This window comes from Rhodnius prolixus, unplaced genomic scaffold (genome assembly GCF_049639745.1).
Source record: "Rhodnius prolixus isolate KJV_2025 unplaced genomic scaffold, Rpr scaffold_14, whole genome shotgun sequence".
NCBI classification, from domain to species: domain Eukaryota; kingdom Metazoa; phylum Arthropoda; class Insecta; order Hemiptera; family Reduviidae; genus Rhodnius; species Rhodnius prolixus.
In genome coordinates this window covers 6,678,735-6,703,739 of record NW_027411594.1, presented here as the reverse complement: position 1 = coordinate 6,703,739, position 25,005 = coordinate 6,678,735, and the positions used below count along the sequence as shown (strand labels likewise).

Here is a 25,005-nt window from a genome sequence, read left to right as displayed (position 1 = left end):
TTTACGAAGTGGAATAACCTTTTTTTTTAGCGTTGTTCGAATTGTTCCATTGGTAGCCCTGGTTATTGACGCTTTACGCTTTGAGTTCGTAGGTGGGTTAGGAATTGGGAGTATGTGATGTGCAGTTGAAGGGTCGTAAAAAACAGTGGAGTTTAGTGTTTTTATGTGTTAAAAATTTGAACAATTTTCACCAAAGAAAAGTGCATAAAAATATTCGTCTATCCGTTAGTTCTTTTCCGTTTAGTTGGAAACAAAAGATAACAACGTACGTAGACTCTATTTCTGGAATTGTTATTGCAGTTAAGCAGATGGACTAAAAGCAAAATGGAGTAGATGGAATTTGATGGAAGCTGAGTGACTGGTTTCTACTTCACACTGGTAATGGTTCTTTTTATAAATTTTATTAACGTTTTTGATCCTTGCAATCTCACAAACATTGAACTAATTAAATTTGTAATGGTTTTTTACTTTTTTTCAGGTCCAAAAGAAACTGATAATCCGAGACCTATAAAAGCTAATTATAGAAGTCATCAGCAAGGAAATAAAAAGTTGAAACATCGTGCCTAGACTAAGATACGAGAACGTGTGTGAATGTAAGTCTTGCAGTCGTGACGAATTACGGTTAAATTCTCGGGGATTGTATACATGAAAAAAAATGCCTTTAAATAATTTCGCCTTACCGATTTATCCGAAAAGGAAAAACGCGATATCTATTACGCAAGTGAAATATTCCCGTGATTCGGGTGCGGTTACATAAAAATCTATACATATCATTGTTTTCATTTGTGTTACATGCTTTTATATTACTGTATTATTTATTTTTTTCCTTTGCTAAAATGCGTTTGTCGTGGACAAGCGGTTTTCGCATGATACCGCGGACCCGTATTGTAAAGTCGAATTCCAACTTTGCTGATGTAATTCAAAAGAATATAATGTTAAAATATTAAGTCAATTGAATAATAATATAAAAAGATGGATATTTTCTACTGGAACATGATATGCATTTTTGCAAGAGAATCTTATTTACATCAGATGAGTTGGTTTTCGGTTTACACGGTTGGAATATACGGTCTGATCTGTTACCCGTGCCATGAATTGAGCCTGCAGTTGAGGTATGGTCTTGTTTTTATAATCATAGATTTAAAAACAAATTGCCTATATTTTATTTGTTTTATTATTGTTTAAATCTCGTAGGAAATATCCTAAAATACTTCAAGTTTATTATTTTCATTTAAGCTTTATTTATTTTCAATAATTAATTTCCTCTTCACAGACATTTTTATTAAAACTAAGTTTGAGTAGTCCTGTAAAAAGAAGAGGATATTTGTGTTATATTTTTTCAGCTGTTGAGGAAAATGCCAAAACTAAGAGAGCATAACATCGAAAAATAAAAATTGAGAAGAATCTATTTATGTGGTATATAGTTGATTAATAATCGTTTTAAATTTTAGTAAATGAAGAAATCTATTTTAAGCAAAATTTATGTTTACCTAATCATGTTTTCCAATTTGAATTTTTGCTTCTTGTGTCAATATATTCTTTTACGGCAAGAATAACACATAATAGGCTCGCGTATTATTAAGTAAGGCACACTTTTTTTTAAAGGCAAGCTTAAATTTTCCAATTTTTATGTCTGTAATCAATTATTAAATTTCATAGAAACACTAGCTTCCTAGGAGCTTCTTACAGCTCGCTGTCCTGTGATGGACAGTGTTGTCTGTAACAAGAGAACACTGTCCTGAGGCCGGCAGTGCACTGGAAAAAAGCTCCGGGCGCCAATAACCACAGATGTTGACACGCGCCTTAAATCATTAAAAAAAAAAAAAACACTGCGTTTATCTATTATATTCTGCAAGAATAAAATAGTATATATTAATTGCGCATTTAAGGAATTAAATTCTATGCCCTTAGATTGATCATTTTCAAAATTCTGCCTTTTTTTAAAAAAGCCCAATTTTTGGAAAAATACGATAAATAAACATGGTTTGAGTAAAAAAAAATCTGGTATAAAGTAATAGCTAAATTAAATTCATAAATCTCTTTAGTTCGAACTATTTGTGCAATACGAAACAAGTGATCTAGCTTTTTAGTAAAACCACGAACTTGTTTCTTACAAAGAAGTGTATCATTGTTCATACAATATTTATTTTTTGGATTTGACTAGTTTCATTTCTGCGTTGTATGTTTCAACATATTAAGATGTACAATTTAGGCTGTACCAACAGGTTTTCAAAATAGTCATTTGCATACGGAAAACCAAACGGTAATTTCAATAAGATACGTGATTTTAGAAGTTATATCGCCTGATCTAATCTATTCAGAATATTATTTTAATTTTGCTGCTTAAATGTTTGCCTGGATGAATCGAATAAGTTGGGCACTCTCTAAAAATACGTGAACTGTATATTTATTTATTTTTATTTTTTAAGCACTGTTGCAGATGCCATCAAAATAGAATATTGTGATATTTTAAAAAAATATATATATATTGCAGCGTTTAATATTTGACATATTGATTTGTGACAGCAGTTTAATTTCAATAGGTATAGTTAAATTCCTGATTAGTTTTAGCACCTTGAAAAAAGATAATTGGTTGGTAAAAGGAATTGTTGGAGGAATTCAGAATATTATTTGTTTGTTCTATTTTTGGTTTATTATTATTAACAGAACATTCTTTATACATCAAATATTCTTATATTAACCTACGAAGTAGTTAATAAACTTTAAACATGGGTGGATGATTAACAAAACAATACAAACATTTTATAGTTTGTGAAAGGGTATCATTAAAAAAAAAAATTGCCAATGAGTCAGTATTTAAAAGCAGCAGCGACTTTGAGGTAATTTGTCCTGTACCTACCCATTTATTAGTCAGTATTTAAAAGCAGCAGCGACTTTGAGGTAATTTGTCCTGTACCTACCCATTTATTAGTCAGTATTTAAAAGCAGCAGCGACTTTGAGGTAATTTGTCCTGTACCTACCCATTTATTAGTCAGTATTTAAAAGCAGCAGCGACTTTGAGGTAATTTGTCCTGTACCTACCCATTTATTAGTCAGTATTTAAAAGCAGCAGCGACTTTGAGGTAATTTGTCCTGTACCTACCCATTTATTAGTCAGTATTTAAAAGCAGCAGCGACTTTGAGGTAATTTGTCCTGTACCTACCCATTTATTAGTCAGTATTTAAAAGCAGCAGCGACTTTGAGGTAATTTGTCCTGTACCTACCCATTTATTAGTCAGTATTTAAAAGCAGCAGCGACTTTGAGGTAATTTGTCCTGTACCTACCCATTTATTAGTCAGTATTTAAAAGCAGCAGCGACTTTGAGGTAATTTGTCCTGTACCTACCCATTTACTAGTCAGCCATTATTTCTTTTAAATTCTTTATACCTTAATAATTTCTTACTTTCTCCTACTTGGAAGGTATTGTCTTCAAGTAATATTTTCAATTCGGGTTTTCACAGAAAATGTCCCTGTGTTTTTTTTTTTTTAGTAAAAAAAGCAGAAGTACGTTTTAAATGTCTTCTTCTTTTAATATTTATATTTTAATTAAAATTCTGGTCCTTCATTGGGGGAATTCCATTTAGAAACTAGACCCCTCCTTCAAACCACTTATGCTGTAGTAAAATTTATTGAATTGATCCCATCTATTTAAAAAAAAAAAATGTGTGTGTAAATGTACGTTCGTGGTTCCACCATGCATTCTATTACATTTTTTATTTATATTGCAATGATCAGTTTTGTAACTCCCTCTGCCTCGAAATGCCGAAACATTGTTCACAAATCAACAGATATTTTTAGTCACATACATTTGAGGGAATTTGATTTTGAGTTGTAGGGCAGCTATAGTAAGAGTTTATGTAAATTAAAAGGATCTAGACTCTTGAGTAAACTATGAAGTTTAGAGAGTGTTTCTTAAAGTAGTAATTTCGATTAATTTTCTATGACTGTCTTGTAAGTCTCATTTCTGAGTGGCATAAACAACAAAAAGAAAACGGCACTCAAAACAGAACTTTCACGAAATGCCCGATTTCAAGAAAAACCCTTAAGACTTGTTTTAAGAGAACGTGGTGTGAGAGTTTTCAGCAGATTAATAAGTTTTTTTCTTTTTCTTAACACCAAATATTATTTATGGGAAAGTGTTTTGAACGAATCAAATTTTGATAATGAGTTTTCCACTGGAGAATTTTCTTTTTTTTTTGTGATCCTCAGAGTTAGTAAATTTTAGGAATTGTCTTGTCACATTGTTCAATAAAGGATTTCAAAAATTGAAAAATCCAGCAAGCTCCATCTTTTTATATTTGGATTAGGTTCACTAGTGTGACTTCAACTTAGCACTCAAAATCCTTAAATCGTGCTGGTTTTTTACAAGATTTTCTCACAAATAGCTTTAAGTATTTATTTATTTGTTTAAATCTTGGTAAATGCTCACTTGGTATTCACATCTATAACTTTTCTTTGAATCATTTTTGCCAGCACTCCTGAAGGAAGGGCGGGGATACGTTTCCTTTAAAGCGCTATTTCAGTTCATTATAAGATTCCTGTCTCTTATTATTTGAGAAGGTTTGGTATTACCAAAATCTTCATCCGAAGTTAAAGGAATAGTTAATTTTTTATTTTTATTTTGCTGAGATTTTCTCAAAAAAATGGGTCCAACTTTTCTTTAAACTTAGCACCTTAGTTGCGTACATCTAAGATATTACTAGTTTTATTAGAAACATTCTTCTAGGAACATTAGATATGGTCACTTATGGATTGCTTCCCTCTTAAATGCCGTTCGGTTTTAAAGATGTTCTACACAAAGGATTAGAAAATAAAGAATCATAAACCGAAAGGACTTTAAGGATTTTTTTTTACTTTATTTAGTGTTTCACGAAAACAGCTCTGATGATGATTTTATCTAAACTTTCTAGAAAAGTTGTGTTCTCACCACATTTTGTTTTTGTTAAATAAATTTTATTTGCTCTAGATATATAATTTGTATTTGGTTGATTTTATTACTTAGTACTGGCAAAGGGTAAAATACAAATTTCATGATTTTGAGTCCCTAAAAACATATTTACCACCCTTTTATTCCATGGTTTACAATTTAACAGAGGATTTTTTTTTTTTTTAACCTAATGTGATACAGAAATAATTGTGTTTAATTTAACTTCAAAGAAGTATTTGCTATTGAAAATCGACTTAAGATATCGATCGTAGAAAATGAAATGATGGAAAAGCGCTGAAATTTTTTAAACATTTGAATGGAAAAAAAAAATAATAATAACTGAAAATGCAAGTAATAAATAATATATTTTGTTTTTGTTTATATAATTTTTAATATACTTCAATTTATTTCAGTATAATATACCTTCGAAGGTAAATTAATGTGGTAATATAAACAAGATATTTCTCTATGATTGTGTGCAGGCAATGTCATCTTCTTCGAGAAGATCTACGAGAGATCGTTCTCCACGCTTGCGAATGGACGCATATTCTAATCGAAATGGACGTAATAAAGGTATCTATTTGCCGAAAATTTTGTTATATTTATTGAAGAAAACTTAAATTAAATTCTTTCTTAGTTAAAATGTTACACATTTGAATTAAGAGTGTTAAAATTTAAATTACCTACAAAGAAAAATACGTTGTCTAGTTAATTATTCTTTAAAATCTAATACATTCGTTCAGTAATTTATTATTTATTTTAGCCATCTTAATTTGATGGCCTGGGAAGTGTCTGTTTTCTGCGGTAACTTAGATAAAACAGATCTTTCCATGCAAATAAGGTCCACAGTTCTTATTATATATGTTCGTAACGAGGGTAAGGAATCAAATCTGGACGTATCACGTAATTTACGAATGTTGAGTTTTTATGAGAATACACGTTTTGGTGTTCCTTGGGTTTATTACAAATCCTACTTATTGAGCATTTCATCGGAATCCAGTGATGACTAGTTTATATATTGCACCTCTCAATAATGTTAGAAGAGATCAGTCACCGTTCTACTACCTTCAGATGATAAAACGACTACTCTGGTTTCTTGAGGAAGTTCTGGAAAGAGCGGGGTGCCCGGGGTAATGTTTGAGTTATTATCGCTTAATCCTTGATCAGATCTCTTATTTACACGGTTGGCAAAACCATAAATTGTTTCTAACTGCCAATTTAGAGGTTGTCCATGCTTGCACTTCCTTAAAAACTAGAAATCCAGGAAACTAGAGATTTAAGGAAATAGAGAAACAAGGGTAGCCCTAAAGTATATACACAATATTCGAAGTTTAAAGAAAATAACCTTAATTAAAAAGATAAAATCAGCTGTTGTATTTAAAGAAAGTCGTTAGAGTCGTTTTAGAGAAATTCAAAAAGGAACTAAAAAATGTTTCCATAGTCCCACTTCCGATTAAGGGTTTTGTTCCAGCCGTTTTAGTATCTAAGAAGCTGAGATACCCCATCTTTTGGGGCCTATTGCTCATCTTTAAGATTTGTATTTTTCTTTTTTTTAAATTGTAGCCCATCAAAATTGTTGTTGAGAATTTTATATATTTGTTGCCTTACTTAAGTAGTATTATTGACTGGGAGAAATAAATTAGACGAGCATATTGCAAGGAAAACCAAGAGTTTTTAAGGTTTACGTTGGACGGGGCTTTCTATTTTATCTTTAAATTGAAGTAACAAAAGTATTTTATAAGCCGTAGTATATTTCTTAAGGAACAGCTTCAAAATTTGACCACATTTTGTACAGATAGAAATGCTGTTATTAATATCTTTATTTAATCAGGGCTGCGATTTTAATTTCAATATCATTTCTAAAGTAATTACCAATATCACACACATTGCTAACCACATATCTGAAGAGACAATACCAAATCAGAATATTAAGTTTGATATTTTCGGGACTTAGTTAGATATTCTGTTTAAATCTAGCAGACCCAGCGCCATAAACCTTTTTTTTTTTACGAGTTCAGCAGGCTTCAAAACCTATTTTCTGTGAAAAACCCCGTTTTAGCAATTCGATGAATCCTATCATTTCTAAAGTTATTCCTTTTTACTAAGAGAAATTAAGGATTAAAATAAAGTAAAGAAAAAAAAAAAAATGGTTGCTTCTAGTTGATATTCTAAGTATTCCTGAGCTTGTAAAAGATATCAAACTTAAAAGCATAACTTTTTCTGCTTCGAAGCTAAACTTCCTTTATGCTTTCTTTTAAGAGATTATGAAATATATTTAACTCAATGAGAAAATTTAAATTTCGAAATTAATAAAATGCTGCAAACAAATTTAAAATCTTAGTTACTCTTAAGCAGTTATAGATCATGTACTAACTTAACGTAATTTTTCAATTTTTTCTTTCATAATTTATTGAAAGAAATGAAATTTTAAAAAATATTTGTATTGTGAAATAAAACGTTAACAAATTGCTAATATAAATATAAAATTAAATCATGAGGAATAAATTAAACAGTTGGTAATTGTAAAATAAATAACAAACTAGATAAAAGATCCGCCATTTCTACATATATAATCAAGATTTATTTTAAATGCTTAATTTTCATCACTTTTAAAATCGTTAGCACCTATGTTTAGTTAAATAATCTAAGGTTATAGATGACATTAAATTCAATCAATTTTTACTCAGGAAAGTGGCTAAAATGCTAAAGCAATTGGGGATTTCGCTAAGATTTTCTAAAGAATAATATAAGTTGCAAGTGTATTGAGACAGTAACTAGAATTGATACCGCTTTAATGGAGGAGTACTATCGATTTCTAGCATTATACAACTGAAAGTTTTTTTTTTTATTTACTTAAAAAAAGGTCAATTCTTTTAAAATCCACGTATATTATTTCAGTGCCAGATCCAAATTCGTATACATAGATATATTTGTAATTGTCTTATTTTAGTTTTTAGATAGTTATTGGGGTAAGTAGCAAATAATAATTACTTAAAGTGCCAATTTTAAGAGCTTTTAAGCATGGATCGCTTCCCGAAAGTACCGTGGTCTTGCTTGTCCGAGCGTACTAGCGACCCTCCTTCAAACGACTCTTTATTTTTATTTATAAGAACTTGCACTATGTCTTTCCTAGAAGCAGCTACCTTCTTTTTGATGAACATTCCATCATTTCATGAATTAAAGTACTTCCTGACAAAAATTGATCTATATCTAATTATTTACATGCTTTACCATCGATGTTCTATCGATGATTATGACCTTTCATTGACTAATGTTTAATTTTCAAACATAATATGAAAAACTGAAAACAAAAAGTTTTAAAAAAAAAATTGATTATTTAGGTACACCTCCACGACATCGTGAAATAGATTCAGTAATGAAGAAAGCAAGGAAGAATGGTACCCAGAGCACATATTGGAATAAGAAATTACTGGAAGCTGAAGAAAAAGATCCTAATAGGTTTGTATTTAAAACGTATTCTTAAAACTTGATATAACAGGATTTTAATATGGATTTTTACATTATCATGAATAGGTGGCGCCACAGTGGATATAAGGAGTTGTACCACGGAGAGAAACGATCATCAAGGTCAAAATCTGGCAGTGGTGATGATTCTGCCAGATCTAGATCTCGTTCTAGGTCAAAGTCAGGGTCAAGATCTCGTTCTCACTCTAGGTCAAGATCAAGATCAGCCACTCTTCGATCACCGCCTCCTGGATGGACACCTCCATCTAGAGGTCCCAGCCGTCCAATATCCTCACCCAGACGACCAAGACCTAGATCTCCTAAATCACCAGCAAGATCTGATTCTAAATCAAGATCACAAACGCGATCGCCCAGCAGATCAGCATCAAGAGATAGAAGATCAATTTCACGCGGACGTTCACCAAGGCGTATAAGAGGTGATTCTAAAGGCAGATCACCTAGAAGAGAGTCCAGAGGAAGGTCACCCAGGGGAAGGGGAGATTCTCGTGGTAGATCGCCAAAAAGGACTTCAAGAGGAAGATCTTTGAGAAGAAATTCAAGAGGGAGATCGCCCAGAAGGGATTCTAGAGGAAGAAGGTTAGATTCGAGAGGAAGAACGGAAAGGGATTCTCGTACCAGAAGAAGATTGCCCGCATTTCGATCGCCACGACCAAGGTCACCTCCTACAAGAAGGCCGTTTTCTCCCAAGGTATTTATTCTATGACTTTTTTTTTTTTTATAGGTTCTCTTTGTGGTATTTTGTGTACAGTTATCAACCGTATAAAAGAGTTTATTCTCATCTCATCAAAAAATTATTAAAACATCTTATTCTAATGTATCATGAAAAATGTTGTCCCCCTTACTAATATATTTACAGAACAAACTAACATGCATTCAGACGTGGATAGTGAATGCATTTATTGAGTTCAGCGTACCTATAGAGAAAATATAATCATCACAACTCGCACACATAAATTTGAATTCACATGTATCTTCGATCTAAGGAGATGATAAATTTAGCTAATGCTATTTTCCATTTCAGTCCCTTAATTATTGTTTCAAGAGACCGATTCCTTACTTTAAAATATCCTTTTACTAATACATGCATTTGCAAGTTCGTTTTTTTTTTATAAGAAAATTGCGTTTACTGTAGCCTGCATTAAAATTGAGTGTGTATATCCAGTACATATTCTGTTCTAGTATTATAATCCTAAATCTCTCAATACGTCTTCTTTTTAAGTCACACTATGTCTATATAGCCCTTAGACGTAACATCATCGTTGCCTCTGCATTATGTATTTACATATTTAAATTTACTCAAATTTTACAGTGTCGTTCAGAAAGTTGTTCATCTGAAACCAGCAGCAGTTGTTCAAATGAATCTTGTTCAGTGTGTTCAAGAAAAGGACGTAGCCCTGTTGCTGGAGGAACTAGAAGTAGAAGAGATTCATCTGATAAAGAATCAAGACGATTAGATCGTAGAAGAATGGGTGACGCAGTGAGAACTAGATTAGATAGATCTAGGTAAGTAAATACCTTTGTAATATGAGAGTAAGTCAACGGTGAGTTTGAAATACCCTGAGAGTATGGTTATCATCAGTTGTATCTGTAAATTAACATTTTCGTGTTGTATGCGCAGATCCAGGTCATACTCTTTAACAAGAAGAAGTGAGAGAGTCAAAAGAAATAAGAGAAGAAGAAAAGAGAAGTCTGTGTTGAAGGTCAGGCAGTGCTAATTGTGATTGATTATAGCAGTTAAAGTACTGTTCAGGATATTAATGGAGGCATTGCTTTTAACAGGTGAACAGATCACATTATATAAAAGTGGAATCAGAATCTGAATCCTCAAGTTGCGGTGGTACAGGAGCAGGAACTGCCGGCAGTGGAGGTGGGAGTGGAGGACGGCTACCTGGACTAACTGGTGGACCTAAGCTCAGTCTGTCCGAAAGATTTGGTAGGATGGCTCAATGGTCTGTGGATAGAGATCTGGAACATCGCAATCTGAGAATAACGGCTGGCGACCGGCTGACCGTGGAAATGGACAGTCCTCCTTCACCACCATATCCGCCGAGTAGTGTCACCGAGCTCGGCTCTTGGGATGATGTACGAGTTAGATATACATATTATAAGGAACACGGGTATCTCAGAGATCTAACACTGCAAGACTATATCAAATGGGAACAATGGTGGTACAAATATCAAGATTGGTTGGATTCTGATTCATATTATGATAGGTAGGTATTTTATAAATATTTAATTATTATAAAAGATAAATTTTACTATAATACTTTTATTTTTAAAGTTAAGTTAATAAATATATTAAATAAAGTTAAGTTTAACATGTCTTTTATAAAATTTAAGCAAAACATTACTAGAAGATTGAGGTTTTATAATGATTTTGTATGGCTGAGAAACATGTTTGAACATAAGTAATAAAGCCTAACTGAGCAAAAAAAAAAAAAATAGAAAACAGACGTTTCATAGAATTAATTGTTCATGAAACATAAGCTTTTGAAAACTTTTTATTTTAAATTAAAAAAAACAAAAAAAAACTTCATTACAGAAGTTTACAGTACGTTCATTTCACAACATTTACCTAAAAAAAACAATATTTGTGAACATTTTTGAGGATTAAATAATGAATGATGAACTTTGCACAATGCACTGTAAAACTTGGAAAGTTGATAAAAAAAGTTATTAAAACTAAGTAGAATGGCCGCTTCACAAGACGATGTGCGAAAGCCTAATTTTTCCTGTCTTTTATACGAATCACATACGATTATTATTTTCTATGTATCTATTTAGAAAGAGTAAAGTAGAAAAATTTCCACTTTGTTGTATTAATGATAAAATTACATATTTCTTAATACTGTTTCTTTCCTTCCTTATTCTATAAATTTGTACGATTGGTACATAAAGTTTCTCTCGAAGATTTTAGTCGTATTTAACTTGTAAAAGAAAAACAGTCTTTCTTTTTCTTTCATCTTTCTCTTTCTTGATTCACTATCAGTCCTAGAAGAAAAGCATGACGCCTAATTTTCTATATTCCTTCTTGTGGTTGTCCTTCTCTTTCTGGAGAAAGGTTGGTGACAAGACAGTGCAATAAAATGATTATTTCTTGTTCTTTCTTTCCAATTTTTTGAATACCTCCTCGTATAATCTTATTCCTTACAACGCTTCACCTTTTGAGAGACACTTATATAAATAATTTTTTTGTAATCTACATTACAAACATATTCATTAGTATCACAATTATTATAACTCTACTGTAAAATATGTTCCATACCACTGAAGATGACCCAGTAGTCCCATGGTCGAAAGCTCGACAAAATAATATATACTGCCATTATTCTTTCTTACTTCTGGATTAATGAATTAGTCACCAAAAACCATGAACAACACATGCCATTAATCTTCTTTTCTTTTTTTTTTTTTCTTTCACAATTTCAATATAGTTCATTCTGATTGCATAAATTGTTTTTATAAAAGTGTGAATTAGCTTTTAATAAAACCCTTGTTTCAAGTGTTTTATTGTCTAATTTACTAGAATCAAGCAGTTTCATCATTGTTTCATAAGTGAACAGCCGTTCAACGGGAGCAGAGGAAGGTAATGGTGTATTATATTTTAGAAAAACTTGTTTTACTGCCGGATACCTGTCAAGCATACTAAATTCCCGATAATCGTCATTAAGGAACTGCAATATCTGATTGGAAATTTCTGTCACGGGCGCATATTCTTCTATATCATCTTGACCGTAATGAAAGAAATTCGACTTTCCAGAATTGGTATTTGATTTTTGTGAAACGTTGACCTCCTCCAGTGCATTAACTTCCCTGGTTACAGCTTCTGTAAATGCTAGCATGATTTTATTTTGGGTTGCCAAGTCTAGACGTACCATCCACCGGTTTTTGAATGCTGGGTGTGAAATCGCAGCTATAGCTGCATTCATTGATTCATCACTGGAAAAATGAAAGAAATCCTTAAATCTATTTAGTAAACTGTCCAAAAAACTTTGGGCAATTGGCTTACAATATTCCCACTTTTTACTGTTCAGATTTTCTAGTTTGGGAAGCAAAGCGAACAAAACTGAAATTTGGGTCCCATAATAAACATATTGTTCATCTTGTAGAATGTCCAGTGCTTCAGCTACAGGTTTTGCGCATTCTAAATGTTCTTTTAAGTAATCAAAATCGTCTTCAGTTAAACAGTTATTCAAATTAAGTGCCTGACTTACGATCTGGCTTTTATGACGCATTTGAAGAATTGTTTGTAAAGAATCGTATAAAGAATTCCATCGTGTGTCTTTTGGACTTGTTAATGTACATCCCAAGATATCTTGTACAACTTCAATATTATTTAGTATGTTCGCAGCTTGCCACAATTGGTTACATTTTTTCATTACTCTCTGATGAACAGATGACAGATTTGGCGTAGCAATAATAGCCTTTTTTACATCTTCCAAAGCGCATAAATTAAGCAAGTTGGCACAACACTTGATATGATTTGGTAATGTGACAGGAAATACTGAAATTTTGTTGCAACCTTTACTGCAACTCGCCCCTGAAGAGATGCTGGCGTTTTGAAACTGTTCTTCACCTTCTTCTAAACTGGAGCATTCGGAATCATCAGCATCTTGACAGACGTAATCTTCGGCTAAGTCATATGTTTTTTTTTTATCAGTGTACTCCCTAAACTCCTTGAGAAAGTCAGCTTCATTGTCAGTAAGAGTAGCCCTGATCTTTGGGGGATTTATACCAAATTCGTTATGAATTTCGCTGATAAATTTCAGAATTGTGGCTGCTGAATGTTTCCCCTTGAGAAACCTTCTACAGGCTATTGCAGCCGATTCTCTTTCAAGATTTTGTTCATTTAACCAGTGTACCGTAATTCTAAGAAAACTATATCTCCTACCAGACCAAATGTCCGCTGACGTACACACATGTGTGACAGTTTTCAATTTTTCTTTTATTATCTCCATAGTCTGTTCAAATAAAGTTATCATTTTTCTTGTTAGTGCACGAATTGAAATAATATTAAGTCCTCTACTAGAAATATTTAAATCCTCAAAAATTTTTTTAAAGTAAGGATCATCTACAATACCAACTGGTGCCATTGATTGGATGGTAAAATTAAAAACATTAGCATCAAATTTTCTCTGAAGTGAAGCTTTTTGACCAACACTATGGCGAATTTGTAGCCAATTGTTTTGTTTAGAATGAGCACTTCTTGAATTTCTTACGTATTCATTATATTCTGCCACAGCAGCCTCTCCATGCACTCGTCTTAAATGGCACAGAAAATTGGAAGATGATTTACGGTGGCCCTTGATTTGCACATTCTCTGGTTCACATTTCACGCATGTTGCCACCAGTTTTGTTGCACTACACTTGTCTGGTATGAGTTTAAAAAATTGGCCATCCACTATTTGGATTTTGTTTACGATGGAACAACCAGCTAAGTCCATGATTCCAACACTGTACAGATAAGATACGGACGATCACACTAAACTGTAACTAATTTGAACTAAAATAAATCCAATAAGTGTTCTATTTAGGTTTCAGAGAGTAACTGACAAAAGAATAAATACCAAAATTAACCACTTGTGCAATAGCAAAAGTAAAATGGTCGGGATATTTTTAAAAATTTAGACTTGATTAAGCCACACCGTTTATAGAAAATTGATGAATATTGGAAAAATAAAGTTCACCATGTAATGATTATTAACTACCCAATGACTAATCACTCATTATTGTATGAAGTAATTTACCAGCGAACCACCATTACCTAGTGATGACGCAACTAACCTCTAGTTGGTGATTGATATTAGTCATTTTGTGCGCAGCGTAGTGTGAGCCAGCCGTAGTTAGTGGGGTCGATGGGGCGGAGTGTAAATGGAGGTGGTAACTGTGAGTGCTGTAGTGCGAGAGCATTGACCGGAGGTGGTTGGTGCGCTGAAAAAAAAAAAAAAAAGGGGTCTGAACGCCAATGACCTCACGATATTGACGCACCATGAGGGGGGGAAAAAAGTACCGTATACGATGAAATCGGTGAATACTGAGTTCCGCACGAACATCCTGCTGCATGCCTTCCCGTAACACTTTTCAGGCGTAAGAATCTGCGTAAATTCCGTTTCGGTGAGTGCGAAATAAGGTGTAAAACGTAAATCTGTTGTTCTTAGTTTTTTTTTTTTTGTTATTATTAAATAACTTTCTTAAATAGGTTTCTTTACTTTTTTCTTGAAAGATTTTTTTGTGTTACCTGAAACCCCCCCCCATTAATTTAAGTAGATATTTTGTTTTTTACGCAATTTTGTTAGGAGCAAAATAATAAATACCAACAAATGTCCAATAAGTCGTATCCTCTTGTGATAGTCGGCAAAATGTTTTCATTAAGATAATCAAAATTTAATTCTCATTATACTTTTAATGTACATAGCGCGTGTGCAAAGTTTTGAAACAAAATATAAAAGTAGCTCTCTAACTTTTGATTAAATTGTAATTAATTTTTGTATTATATATATTATTATAAAGAAAGCAAAAATAATGGTAGATTTAAGTAAAAGATTATACATATACATATATTTGTTGTAATTAAACATTATAAATAAGCATTAACTTATAAAACTTAATATTATTTAAGAGTTTTATATATTTTTTTGTTTTCTTATCGACTTTTTTTTAATTAGATGTAGGGAGTACTTCCGGAGACGGCTCTGATAAATTTCTCAACTAATACTGCTTGGCCGAGTTAGAAAAAAAATTATATTTTACAACGACACCAATTTTTAAACTAATTTATTGAGTAAAGTTGAAAAAAAAAATAAAAAGATACAAGTTTTTTAAAAATGGAGAGCAATGAATTTTAAAATGAAACTGCTGGTAATTTTTTTTAAACTTTTTTTAGTCAAGAATTTATTTTTATTTTAAATAAATGTATTTTTTATTGTGAAATATCTTATTAATTTTAGTCTATAATTTTTTTCTTTTTTAATCATCTTCGTTTTTAGAAAGAGAAGTTATGAAAAAAAAATATGTATAATGATTTAATGGTTTTTGTTTTTAATAATGCAAGGAAAGTGCCGCCCTAGATTTTGTCGTGTTTTCCATCCCGTCTATATACTGTTATATCTCTTTAGAATATACTTTCTAAGGTTTTAGTGCAAATAGACGCGAACGGAACAGCTTGTGCGTGGCACTGGAGTGAAGGAAAATTTGAGAAGTAGCGAGATTGTATTAATCCCTCGCAAAATAAATGGCCCTTTGTAGAAAGGGAAGGTCCTTGAGGAGGGAGGAGGGTTGATATGGGAGAAGTCCTCCCTTATTTTTGGGAAAACGGGAACAGACATCAGCAGCGAAATGTTACCCAAGACAAAAAAGTGGGTATTTTTGGATATGGGATATGATGTATTGTAAACACTTAGAAATCTCTTTTGGGTATTAATAATACGAACAGAATAAAATAGCAAAATATTGTTCTGAGTAAGACTTAGACTGCATGAGAACTAGTCATTATTATAAAAACAAAAAAATTTTGTCTAAACACTCACTAGACTTTCTCTTACTGTAATAATTTATTTTTTAATAAATAAATTCATTTATTATTAATAAAAAAAATATATATATGTTACATAAATGTGGTGGTTGGGGAACTTGTAATTACTCTGTTGCTAAGGTTATGATAAATTCCTCATTAGGTAATGAGCCTAACTGGTTAGCTGTTTGTAAAATCAATACCAAATCGATACATCGATTACAATCGAATTTAAATTCTTAAATTTCTCTGGACATGTTTTCATTTGTGAAGTAAGTTATCACTATCTTAAATACTCTTTTCGTCCAAAATTTTTTAATCAGACAACTGTTTCAAAACACATAAGGAATACCACTCGCTTTGTTAATTTCTCATGTTAACAAGTATGAGAAAGTAAACAAAAAAAACCTCACCCAATACCATCAATCGATTATCAACATGCATTCATCGTCAGCCAATCATTCCTCCTACACTTTCAGCAATACCACCATCTTGAATCCATTTAATAACCTCTCAGTATGTTTACAAATTCAAGTTTTTTCGTTACATGTTCACCTCACTCAATAATTTTAACACAGTGATATAGAAATGTTAATAGTTGAAGTTAGTTGTATAGATTACACACTACTTCCAATGGGGAAAGTTAAGGGGCGCAAATGTGTGGTAAAGCAAACCCCCTAAATTTTTGTTTATATTAATTTTACGGTCGCTTTCATTTTATTTAGCTATGTCGTTCTCATCTATTTGTGTGAACTGTATTTTGTATTTTACTTTTAAGTTTCTCAAATTGTTAACTGCATGTTAACCTATCTCGCACGTATTTTTATTTATTTAAAGGCATTGTGCATTGTAATTTTTTCCTCTGTAAATTTTATAGGTGATTATTGCTGCATTTTTTTAATCCCACATAAAAAGGTAAAGTAGCAGTAGCGTTGTTATTAAAATCTTTGTCCTGTTTTCGATTTTTTTTTTTATTTTTTGTACGTCTTTCATATTGGAAAAAAGTCAAACTGAGTTTCATTTTTCTGGGATATCTCATTTCCCAAATAGATTATTGACTTTTTTTCCCCCATTTTAGTTTTAACTGCTTAACCAGCAAGATTAGCTTTTCCCTTAACTTGGAAGAGAACACTTTTCGAAAATTTTAAATCACCTGCTACAATTGGGGAGGATTAAGTGTGGCAAAAAAATGTCCCTTTCGATTTCTTTTATAATTTCCAACATCAAAACTTCTATTCATTTTGTAGGCTCTAGTAATTTCTCTTTGTTCAAGCATGATGTCAATGATCTTGAACTATCGCTTTACTTGCCCAAGCTTACTTACGAAGGTATAAAAAAAGCAAGAGGCTCTCAGATCCCAATCTTTTCCCTAATTCTGGGGCTCATATAAAGTATATATTCATATAAAGTGAGTCTAAAACCTACATTTTTTTTAGTTAACATTCAAATCGTGGAATTGTCAAAATTTGTTTACAAGTGTTTTGCTAAATTGAATAACCAGATAAAAAGTGAAGCCCCTTTAAAATTTGTAATTATGAACCTAAAGGACTAATATAGTAAACAATAATTAAGCATTGCGCTTTATATTTAGTGAAAATACTTTTAATTCGAACCAGTTTTAGCTTCAATATTACGTACTTGTAAAAAAAGTGTATTTTTTTTTTAAAATATAATAAGAAAGAATTTAATTGTTTCAAATCTTTTCTTCGAAACTTATTTGTAGGGAAATTATTTTGAAAACACATGATTATTGAGAAAACAAACAACCCTCCGCACATTAAAGAAAGCTTTTATATATATATATATATAATATATTGTAAAGAAAATATGTGAGTTTAATGATTCAGATCTATATAGCCCTGTTTAAGTGTTAATTGTAAGCATTTTGAAGACAAAGCGAGATACTGCCAGGTGGATATGAAGTTATGTAAAATTGTGTACGGTTGTTATTAGTTGTTTTGATTATTACAATTCAAGACAGTTTAAAACTCTAAAAAGAATCAAGATGAAAGTATGTGCTAAAGATGTCGAAGTATGAAACTTAAAAAAAAAAAACATGCAAACTTTTTCAGGTAATACGTGTTGATTTAATCATAAATTAAAATTCAAGTTTGTAACTAATTTCATTGAAATAACTAGTTTATTCATTTTTAGTTATTATTTACTTGCAGCAATGGAGAAAATTTTACCTTATTCGCATGTTTGCTCTTACGTATTTAGCTGATTGGAAATAATTATTGAGTAATAATAACTATTGTTTACTAAAATCATTCAGCAATATTGATGTGATGAATAATTTATGTAAATGGATTGATTTATCTAAAGGCTAGTCTATAACTTACATAACTTACCAATTCAGTGAAAAACTGTTAACAAAAATTCGTTAAAAACCTTAAAAAGACTGTGTTGTTTTTGGTTTTCTTTGTTGGATGGAAAACACTAGTTTTTTTTTAAAATATGACTTCGATAAACAAAAATAATAACAGTTTAATTGGGATTTTTTGCAAGAAGTGAGATTTAAAAAATTATTTCATTTATTAATTTTTCTCTTAACGCTCCATGTTTGTGGGATAAATAATATGTGCAGTTTAGACATCTTTCAAGTAAAAATAAAAAAAACATTAGATACCAAAAGTAATTTTGAAGAATTTTATGAACAAAATTTAACCCAATGGACAGTGGAAAAGTGTCTGACGTGAAAACAGGACACAAAACTTCTTACTATTTTGCTCCGTGATGTTGGACAATTTAGAAACATTTTCCCAGAAATGCTATTCATATGAAAAACTTTTTCTTTATTTTGACCTTTTAGTTTTTTTTTGACATATTGTTCACCACAATTCATGTTCTTATTTTTCGGAACCGAGGAGATAAAAACGGATATTTCTGGTGGAACTTCACGAAACCCTCATTTGACACGTGATCGCGATAATGGCTTTGAATAAATTCTCATCTTTATAATTTTTAAATCTTCATTAGCTTTGCAAAGAACAGTCTGTCCAGCATTGAAACTAATTTCGCATCCTACATAAGTCTTTTCATTATTTACTACTAACTAAAACATATTGTGTGTTCACAACAAATGACCCAGCTTTACCTTTCTCTCATGTTTTCTTTTTTGTATGGTGGGCAAACATTCTTAATCAAGTATTAAATTTTTACACTGTACGTAGTCAAAATATATAACTTGATTAATGAATCATTTTCAAGTAATTTTGGGGTAATTTACTTAAAATACTCACTTAACTGCATGAAACTCTTGCTTAAAGAGTATTTTAATAATATGTCTATTTCCATTATGGTAACATGTACGTTTTCCTTTTGCATACTTATATATATGTAATGATATCCATCATTTATAAGAAAACCAGAGAAAAATACGATTTGTAATTGATGTTAAAATATAAATTGGCATCAACGTTAACGATTAAAAACAAAAATCGTTTCAGAAATGAAGTTTGTTTTGTTTCGTTTATGTTTTTATGTGCCAATTTATTTGATGGATCCCATAAAATTATGTTGAACAGCTTAATCCTTTTTTTTAAAACTCAGAACTTTTACTAGTTTTTTTTTTCTAATGAGTTATGTATTTTTTTTAAAAGATGTTTCTCCTTTGTATCACATTCGGAACTAATATCGGCAAACAAAGCTTTTTATATTGTTTTATATTATTAAGGCCGTAAAATCGAGTTATCAATTTCTTACCCAGTTAATCTTGACATTAGTCATTTAAATGAATACTCGCTTATGTATTTTTATTTGAAGTAATAACTCTTGTTTTTCTGATTTGTAGATTTTTGTTTGTTTTATATTTATATTTAAATTTTATTCGATCAAGAGTTTTTTTTTTTATATTTATTTATTACAGACATGGTTATAGTTATAATTTATAGAATATTTTTGAAAAATATAGCTTTTAATAATATAGGTGTATAAAATATTTTATATTGGTGAATCTACTACGAGACTGTAGTGAGTCGTGATAAGATTTCATCAAAGAAGATTTTGATGAAATAAAGGTGAGAAAGTTAAAAAAAGTATTTGTAGTAAATTAGGTATTATTTTAAAAAAATTAATACAAAATAGAAACTGTGTGTAACATTTTAATAATAAAATAAAATTTTGAAGTCTAAAATTAATCTTTTTCATTAATATCAACAGAGTTAGATGTGAAATAATAGCACATCTTGCTGAGATTTTTCTGAACCTCCAATATGAAATTTTATTCGACGATTGACTAAAGTTGATATACTGAAACATTCGGCGTATAGCAATCATGCCGATTTGAAGGGTTACTTTATATTGCACGATTTTATTTTTCAATTTTGGACAAAAGTACTAGGTATTAATTTTGATGTCATTTGCATTTTTATATTGTAAGCTTTAATTTTAGAAAACTCAAAAAAATACGCAGAAGTGAGACAGCACTGATGAAACAAGAGTTCAACTGTCGCCATTAGTTCCAAGTACATTCAGTCAGTCCTGTCTGCGAAACGAAACCTATTATTATAAAAAGTGTGTACCCTTGCGACATCTAAAAAGTATTTAGGTATAAAAATATTAATGTGTGTATATTATTTGGAGTAGATTCTTCAATTATAAGGGCATTACAGTTAAAAGTCCATTAAAACGTCAGGTAATTATTAAATAAAAATGAAAGCATTATTCTTGGGGAATTATTTAACGGCCTCTTACTTGTTGTTCGATTGTGTTGCAATCGAGTGATAGCGGTAAGAAACCTTGGGAGACCAAAGGAGATAGTAGCGCAAAAAGTCCTAATAGGGAAAGTCCTCATCTCTATAGTAAGGAAGGTTTCGTCTTCTAAAATTTTTCGACATTTGTTGACAAAACTCCTAGCAGCCAGTCTAAAAATACCTGAATGTTACCCCTTAGTACTCAAATGACTATGTATTTTATCTACGAGATACTAGATGATTCAAAGACCAACTTTTTTATAAGCCCTTTTTGTGGAAAACAATCGCTTTAGTTTCATTTATGTTTACATCCAGTCCAATAAGGTGGCAGTAATTAGCAAGAGCTTTACTTGGTTCTCAGTGTTACAAAACATATATAAAAAAGTAGTTTTAAAAAAATCCGTGAGGTAGCGCTACTTATTAGACAGTTAAAAAGTAGTTTGAGTATTTGCCAATAGACAGCTCTGCTGTAACCTCTATAAACACAGCTATCACAATTTTATTTCAGTACGACTTAAGTGAGGTAAAGGAGTCGATCACTCTGTCGCTCGTCACTCCAAATGTATCTATCTAATCTATCCCTCTCCCTCAAACAACCATGATAATGTCATCTGGTGGGGTCGTTTACCCCTATCAACCATTGTTGACACGAGATGTGTTTCTTTTGACGGTCACTCTAAACATCTAGTTTAACATCTGTCTCCCTCAAAGAATGATGTGTCATGTTGTTCGGATAATGGTCGGAGAGATGTATCCCCTTCGGCGGTCGTAGTAGTAAATAGTCTTTATTGAATAATAATACCTTGAATATTACATATTTAACTTACTTATAAATAAACAAGACAGTCACCATGGTCAATTGACCTTCGGTGGAGTTCCCTTCGACGGTCTGAAGCCAAAAGTTTTATTGCTTTTCTTTTAATGAACTCTCAGCGTATTTAACTGGTACTTACTGGTTAGTGTAGGTTATCATAACCACCATAACCTTCGCCTTGCCGTACATTTCACAAATCAATGAGGCGTTTGCAGTCATAAAGATGTTGTTTTTCGAAATGTGGAAAATAACATAAATTTTTCTTGAATATTATTTTTTTTGTGTCTTTTTTATTTTTAAAATAATATTATATTTACACAAACAATTTGGCTCTGAAAATAAAACTATTCATATTTATTTTTTTTTACAGGAGAAAAATATATTGAAAACACGCACAAACAATATATATAAATATATTATATTGTTATTAAATTGTAGAAAAAAAATAAGCCATGAATAATAAACACTTATATAATTGTAATTATTATTCACAATTAAATAATTATTTAGACAATATTAATAAAAAATATAGAAAGAAATAGGAGCTACGAGGTAAACATCCTTACGATTTTAAAAAACAAAAATCAATTATTTATAAAATGAAAACAGTTTTAATTAAATTATATTGACAATTTAAAGAACTTTTTCTTTAAGTGTAATTACTTTGACTAGATCGATAGATACATTATATAGACAAATATCTATAGATTATATTTGGTAAAATTTATTTGAGAATTATTATGGGATTTTCATAAAGATTTTTTACTCCCTGAACTTAATATTGGTAATTTATTTTTGTCTTTCTTCTTTTTTGTATTTTTTATTTAAACAAATTTATGAATAAACGATTTACAATAATAATATTCTAAATATAAATGGTGAATACAGTTATTTACAGGAAAAAATGACGTGATCGTAATGCACAATTCTGTATACAAAACTATCGCAAGATTGGAAGATCAATTTAATGAGAAGTAACTGGGATATTTGCTAAAGGCTTGAAATCTTGAGTACTTATGACTTCACAGCAGAGGTGGCCAAAATTTTGAAGTATTTCTCTTTGAATATATGGTCATAGAAGGGTTTTTCAAAGCCTTGAATCTAATTAATAGATATTGAAGTAGACATGGACGCTCCAAGCATCTCAAGCTTACATATAATTCGCAGAGAATAAAAGAATTTACCAATCCAGCAAAACATCAGGAGCTCGTGTTAAACTTTATGGGTTCTTCATTAAAGAATGTTAGTGGGTGTAAGTTTATTAAGAATTTTAAAGAATTGCAACTCGTACACCTTTCAAGGCCAATGAAAAATCCCAGACATTGAGTCCACATATAAGCTGTAGAGGCATAACTTTTACTATTTCAATCATGGAATATCAAAAAAAAGTATCCAATTAGATTAGAAAATTAATAAAACAAAACCAGATCGATTGAACCATTTTTCTTGAGAACTTTCCAATCATGCACAAAGAAAAGGACAGTTCTTCCAAGGTTTTAGAGAAATAAATCAAATTTATACTTCTGTTAAATCGAAGTACACAAATATGTTTGATTTTTATGAAAAGAAAATTCAAATTTGTTAAAAAATATCGAGTTTTCTGATCAGGAAAGAACTTTCAAAACGTTGAAAAAAAGACTACGAACATAAACTTTAACCAAAAAACATTGAATTTCGACTCATTCTGACTCAAGAAATATTAAATCAAATCTGGACAAAAAAAGTTCAACTATACTTATTTTATATCGTACATGATTTTTTGGTGTGTTTTATAATTACATTATGTATATAATAGATGTCCTTACATGTAGGTAATATAACAAATAATTATTTTTTAATTATTCTTGCCCAGTTTGGAAGTCTGGATCCAGTAAGGAAGCGAAAATACCACTTTCAAAACTAGCCTAATTTTCTCTAGCCTCTTTTTCACCCAAAAAAGTGGGAGCCAATGCTGATATTGGGAGAAAGGCGAGAGATCTTCTACCTTCTATTATCGTTAAACTTATGCTGTTCTTTCATGGTTTTTAGTTAGGTGTCACCGGAGACAAGATGAGAAGAATATTACTTATTATCAAATTCGATGGATATCCTGTGATCTAAGTGGCACAGGATTTACGGCCAGCTACTTTTCCAAAGCCACTGCGTTTCCGTCACTTTCAAAAAAAGAAGCCAAACCGGGCACTAACAGGAAGCGATACACTTACTCTAGTTAACTTTAGTCTATCCACTGAAGAGTGAACTTGGTATTGTCATGGATCATTATATATAACTGGCAAGGATACTATCTATCGCAAATATAAATATAAAGGCTTTACGAGTCTTGGGCTTTCTGCTGCATTTAGGATCTGCGCGGATCTCATATTCGAAGCAATGTAGTAAGGCAGGAGCAAAGTGGTGCCGAGAGATCGTTGGAGGAATTCCACAGCTGATGCACTGATTGTCCAAATCAACGTCGAGAATATGGATTTCCAACCCTTTTGTAAAAACGGTTAAGCTTGAAAATCCAAAGCCATACAATTTTAAATATGTTTTGCCTTGTATGTTAGAATGTTCCGTTATATATAAACGTACAACATCCAAGATCTTTGTAATAAATTTTGTCTTTTCTTTTAAGAATGTTAACGTCAAGAATAATGTGGGTTTTTATAATCTGTGATAGTAAAAATGGCTCCAGTGTATAAAGCAAAAAATATGTAAGATAATGAATATTAAAAAAACAAAAAAAAAAAAACGAAATTTTGAAGTAAATTTATAAACAATCGAAGTAGATGAATAGTAAGTAGTTTTAAAAATTAAAAAACTAAACATTTTCGAAGTTATTTTGGCATATAAAAGATGTTTTCATTCATTCTTTTTCTGGGAAAAAAAACCCTGATACAAACACTAAACTTACAGCAGAGTTCATTCATTCATAATCAGACATAAAATATTAAGTCTGACGAAGAAGACCTGGGTCATTGTTTGTCTATAGTTTGGAAAAACCATTCGGTGAACCTGCGCAATTGTTGGGCAGCACTCTGAGACTCTTGTTGTAGTCTACGATTTTCTTCCCTTAATCCTCTCACCTCTTCCTCCAAGGAAAGACGTCGTCTAGTTTCTCTAGAAAGACGGCTTTCTAGTTGGGAAATATGTTTGGCTAGTTCTTCCTCTCTCGGGCTGTTGAAACATACAAAAAAACAAAACAATTTTACTCATAGATTTTGGTGACTGAATCTTCCTTCAGAATTGACACTATTATCCATATCAGTAGCTCTTGCTAAAAGTTTTAAATACTTCAAGAAGTGAAGAATCTGACCTATTCATAACACAAACGGAGCTGATTCTAACATGCTGCTATAGTAAATTGTGGCTCTCTACCATGAAAAAAAAAGAATTTCAATACTTAGGCTTAACTTTAGGCCCAAAACTAATGATTTTGGGCAATATTGAGGAAATGGCCAATAAATTCACTAACAAATTTTGGTTTCTTCATACCAACGTTTCGGTAAATATATTACCTTCTTCAGGGTATTGTAAAATTTATGGAGTTTAACGTTAAGCTACATCATTATAATACACTGTATTAAGAAGT

General features: G+C 31.2%; 3 protein-coding genes across 6 annotated transcripts in view; 1 reads left to right on the top strand and 2 right to left on the bottom strand.

Annotated features, from left to right (window-relative positions):
• Positions 1-93: 93 nt before the first annotated feature.
• LOC141451780 (uncharacterized) lies at positions 94-18,382 on the top strand. 2 transcript variants are annotated; one of them, XM_074123439.1, is made up of 9 exons: positions 94-378; positions 479-593; positions 5,413-5,503; positions 8,272-8,389; positions 8,465-9,104; positions 9,726-9,919; positions 10,035-10,116; positions 10,196-10,629; positions 15,082-18,382. In XM_074123439.1, the coding sequence occupies exons 3-9, from the start codon at positions 5,416-5,418 to the stop codon at positions 15,110-15,112; spliced, it is 1,587 nt and encodes a 528-aa protein (XP_073979540.1). In that variant the 5' UTR covers positions 94-378; positions 479-593; positions 5,413-5,415; the 3' UTR covers positions 15,113-18,382. The 2 variants fall into 2 exon arrangements, with proteins under 2 accessions (XP_073979540.1, XP_073979541.1); XM_074123440.1 differs by having other exon boundaries at positions 479-1,112.
• Positions 11,032-14,838, bottom strand: LOC141451776 (uncharacterized). Its single transcript, XM_074123433.1, has one exon. The coding sequence runs from the start codon at positions 13,858-13,860 to the stop codon at positions 11,842-11,844; it is 2,019 nt and encodes a 672-aa protein (XP_073979534.1). The 5' UTR covers positions 13,861-14,838; the 3' UTR covers positions 11,032-11,841.
• Positions 18,383-21,704: 3,322 nt separating the features above from the next.
• The window catches only part of LOC141451775 (uncharacterized), a 157,022-nt gene continuing 153,721 nt past the window's right edge, over positions 21,705-25,005 (bottom strand). For all 3 annotated transcript variants that reach the window (XM_074123431.1, XM_074123430.1, XM_074123432.1), the window contains one exon: positions 21,705-24,590. In XM_074123431.1, the coding sequence (XP_073979532.1) occupies positions 24,389-24,590 (202 nt within the window). In that variant the 3' untranslated portion in view covers positions 21,705-24,388. The remainder of the gene's footprint in view (positions 24,591-25,005) is intronic.

What these genes read in the sequence shown, in the direction of transcription:
- LOC141451780 (XM_074123439.1), top strand. Translation starts at nt 5,416, where the DNA reads ATGTCATCTTCTTCGAGAAGATCTACGAGAGATCGTTCTCCACGCTTG. An exon ending in TCGAAATGGACGTAATAAAG is followed by an intron (nt 5,504 to 8,271) that starts GTATCTATTTGC and finishes TTGATTATTTAG; the next exon opens with GTACACCTCCACGACATCGT. An exon ending in GAAGGCCGTTTTCTCCCAAG is followed by an intron (nt 9,105 to 9,725) that starts GTATTTATTCTA and finishes CAAATTTTACAG; the next exon opens with TGTCGTTCAGAAAGTTGTTC.
- LOC141451776 (XM_074123433.1), bottom strand. Translation starts at nt 13,860, where the DNA reads ATGGACTTAGCTGGTTGTTCCATCGTAAACAAAATCCAAATAGTGGAT.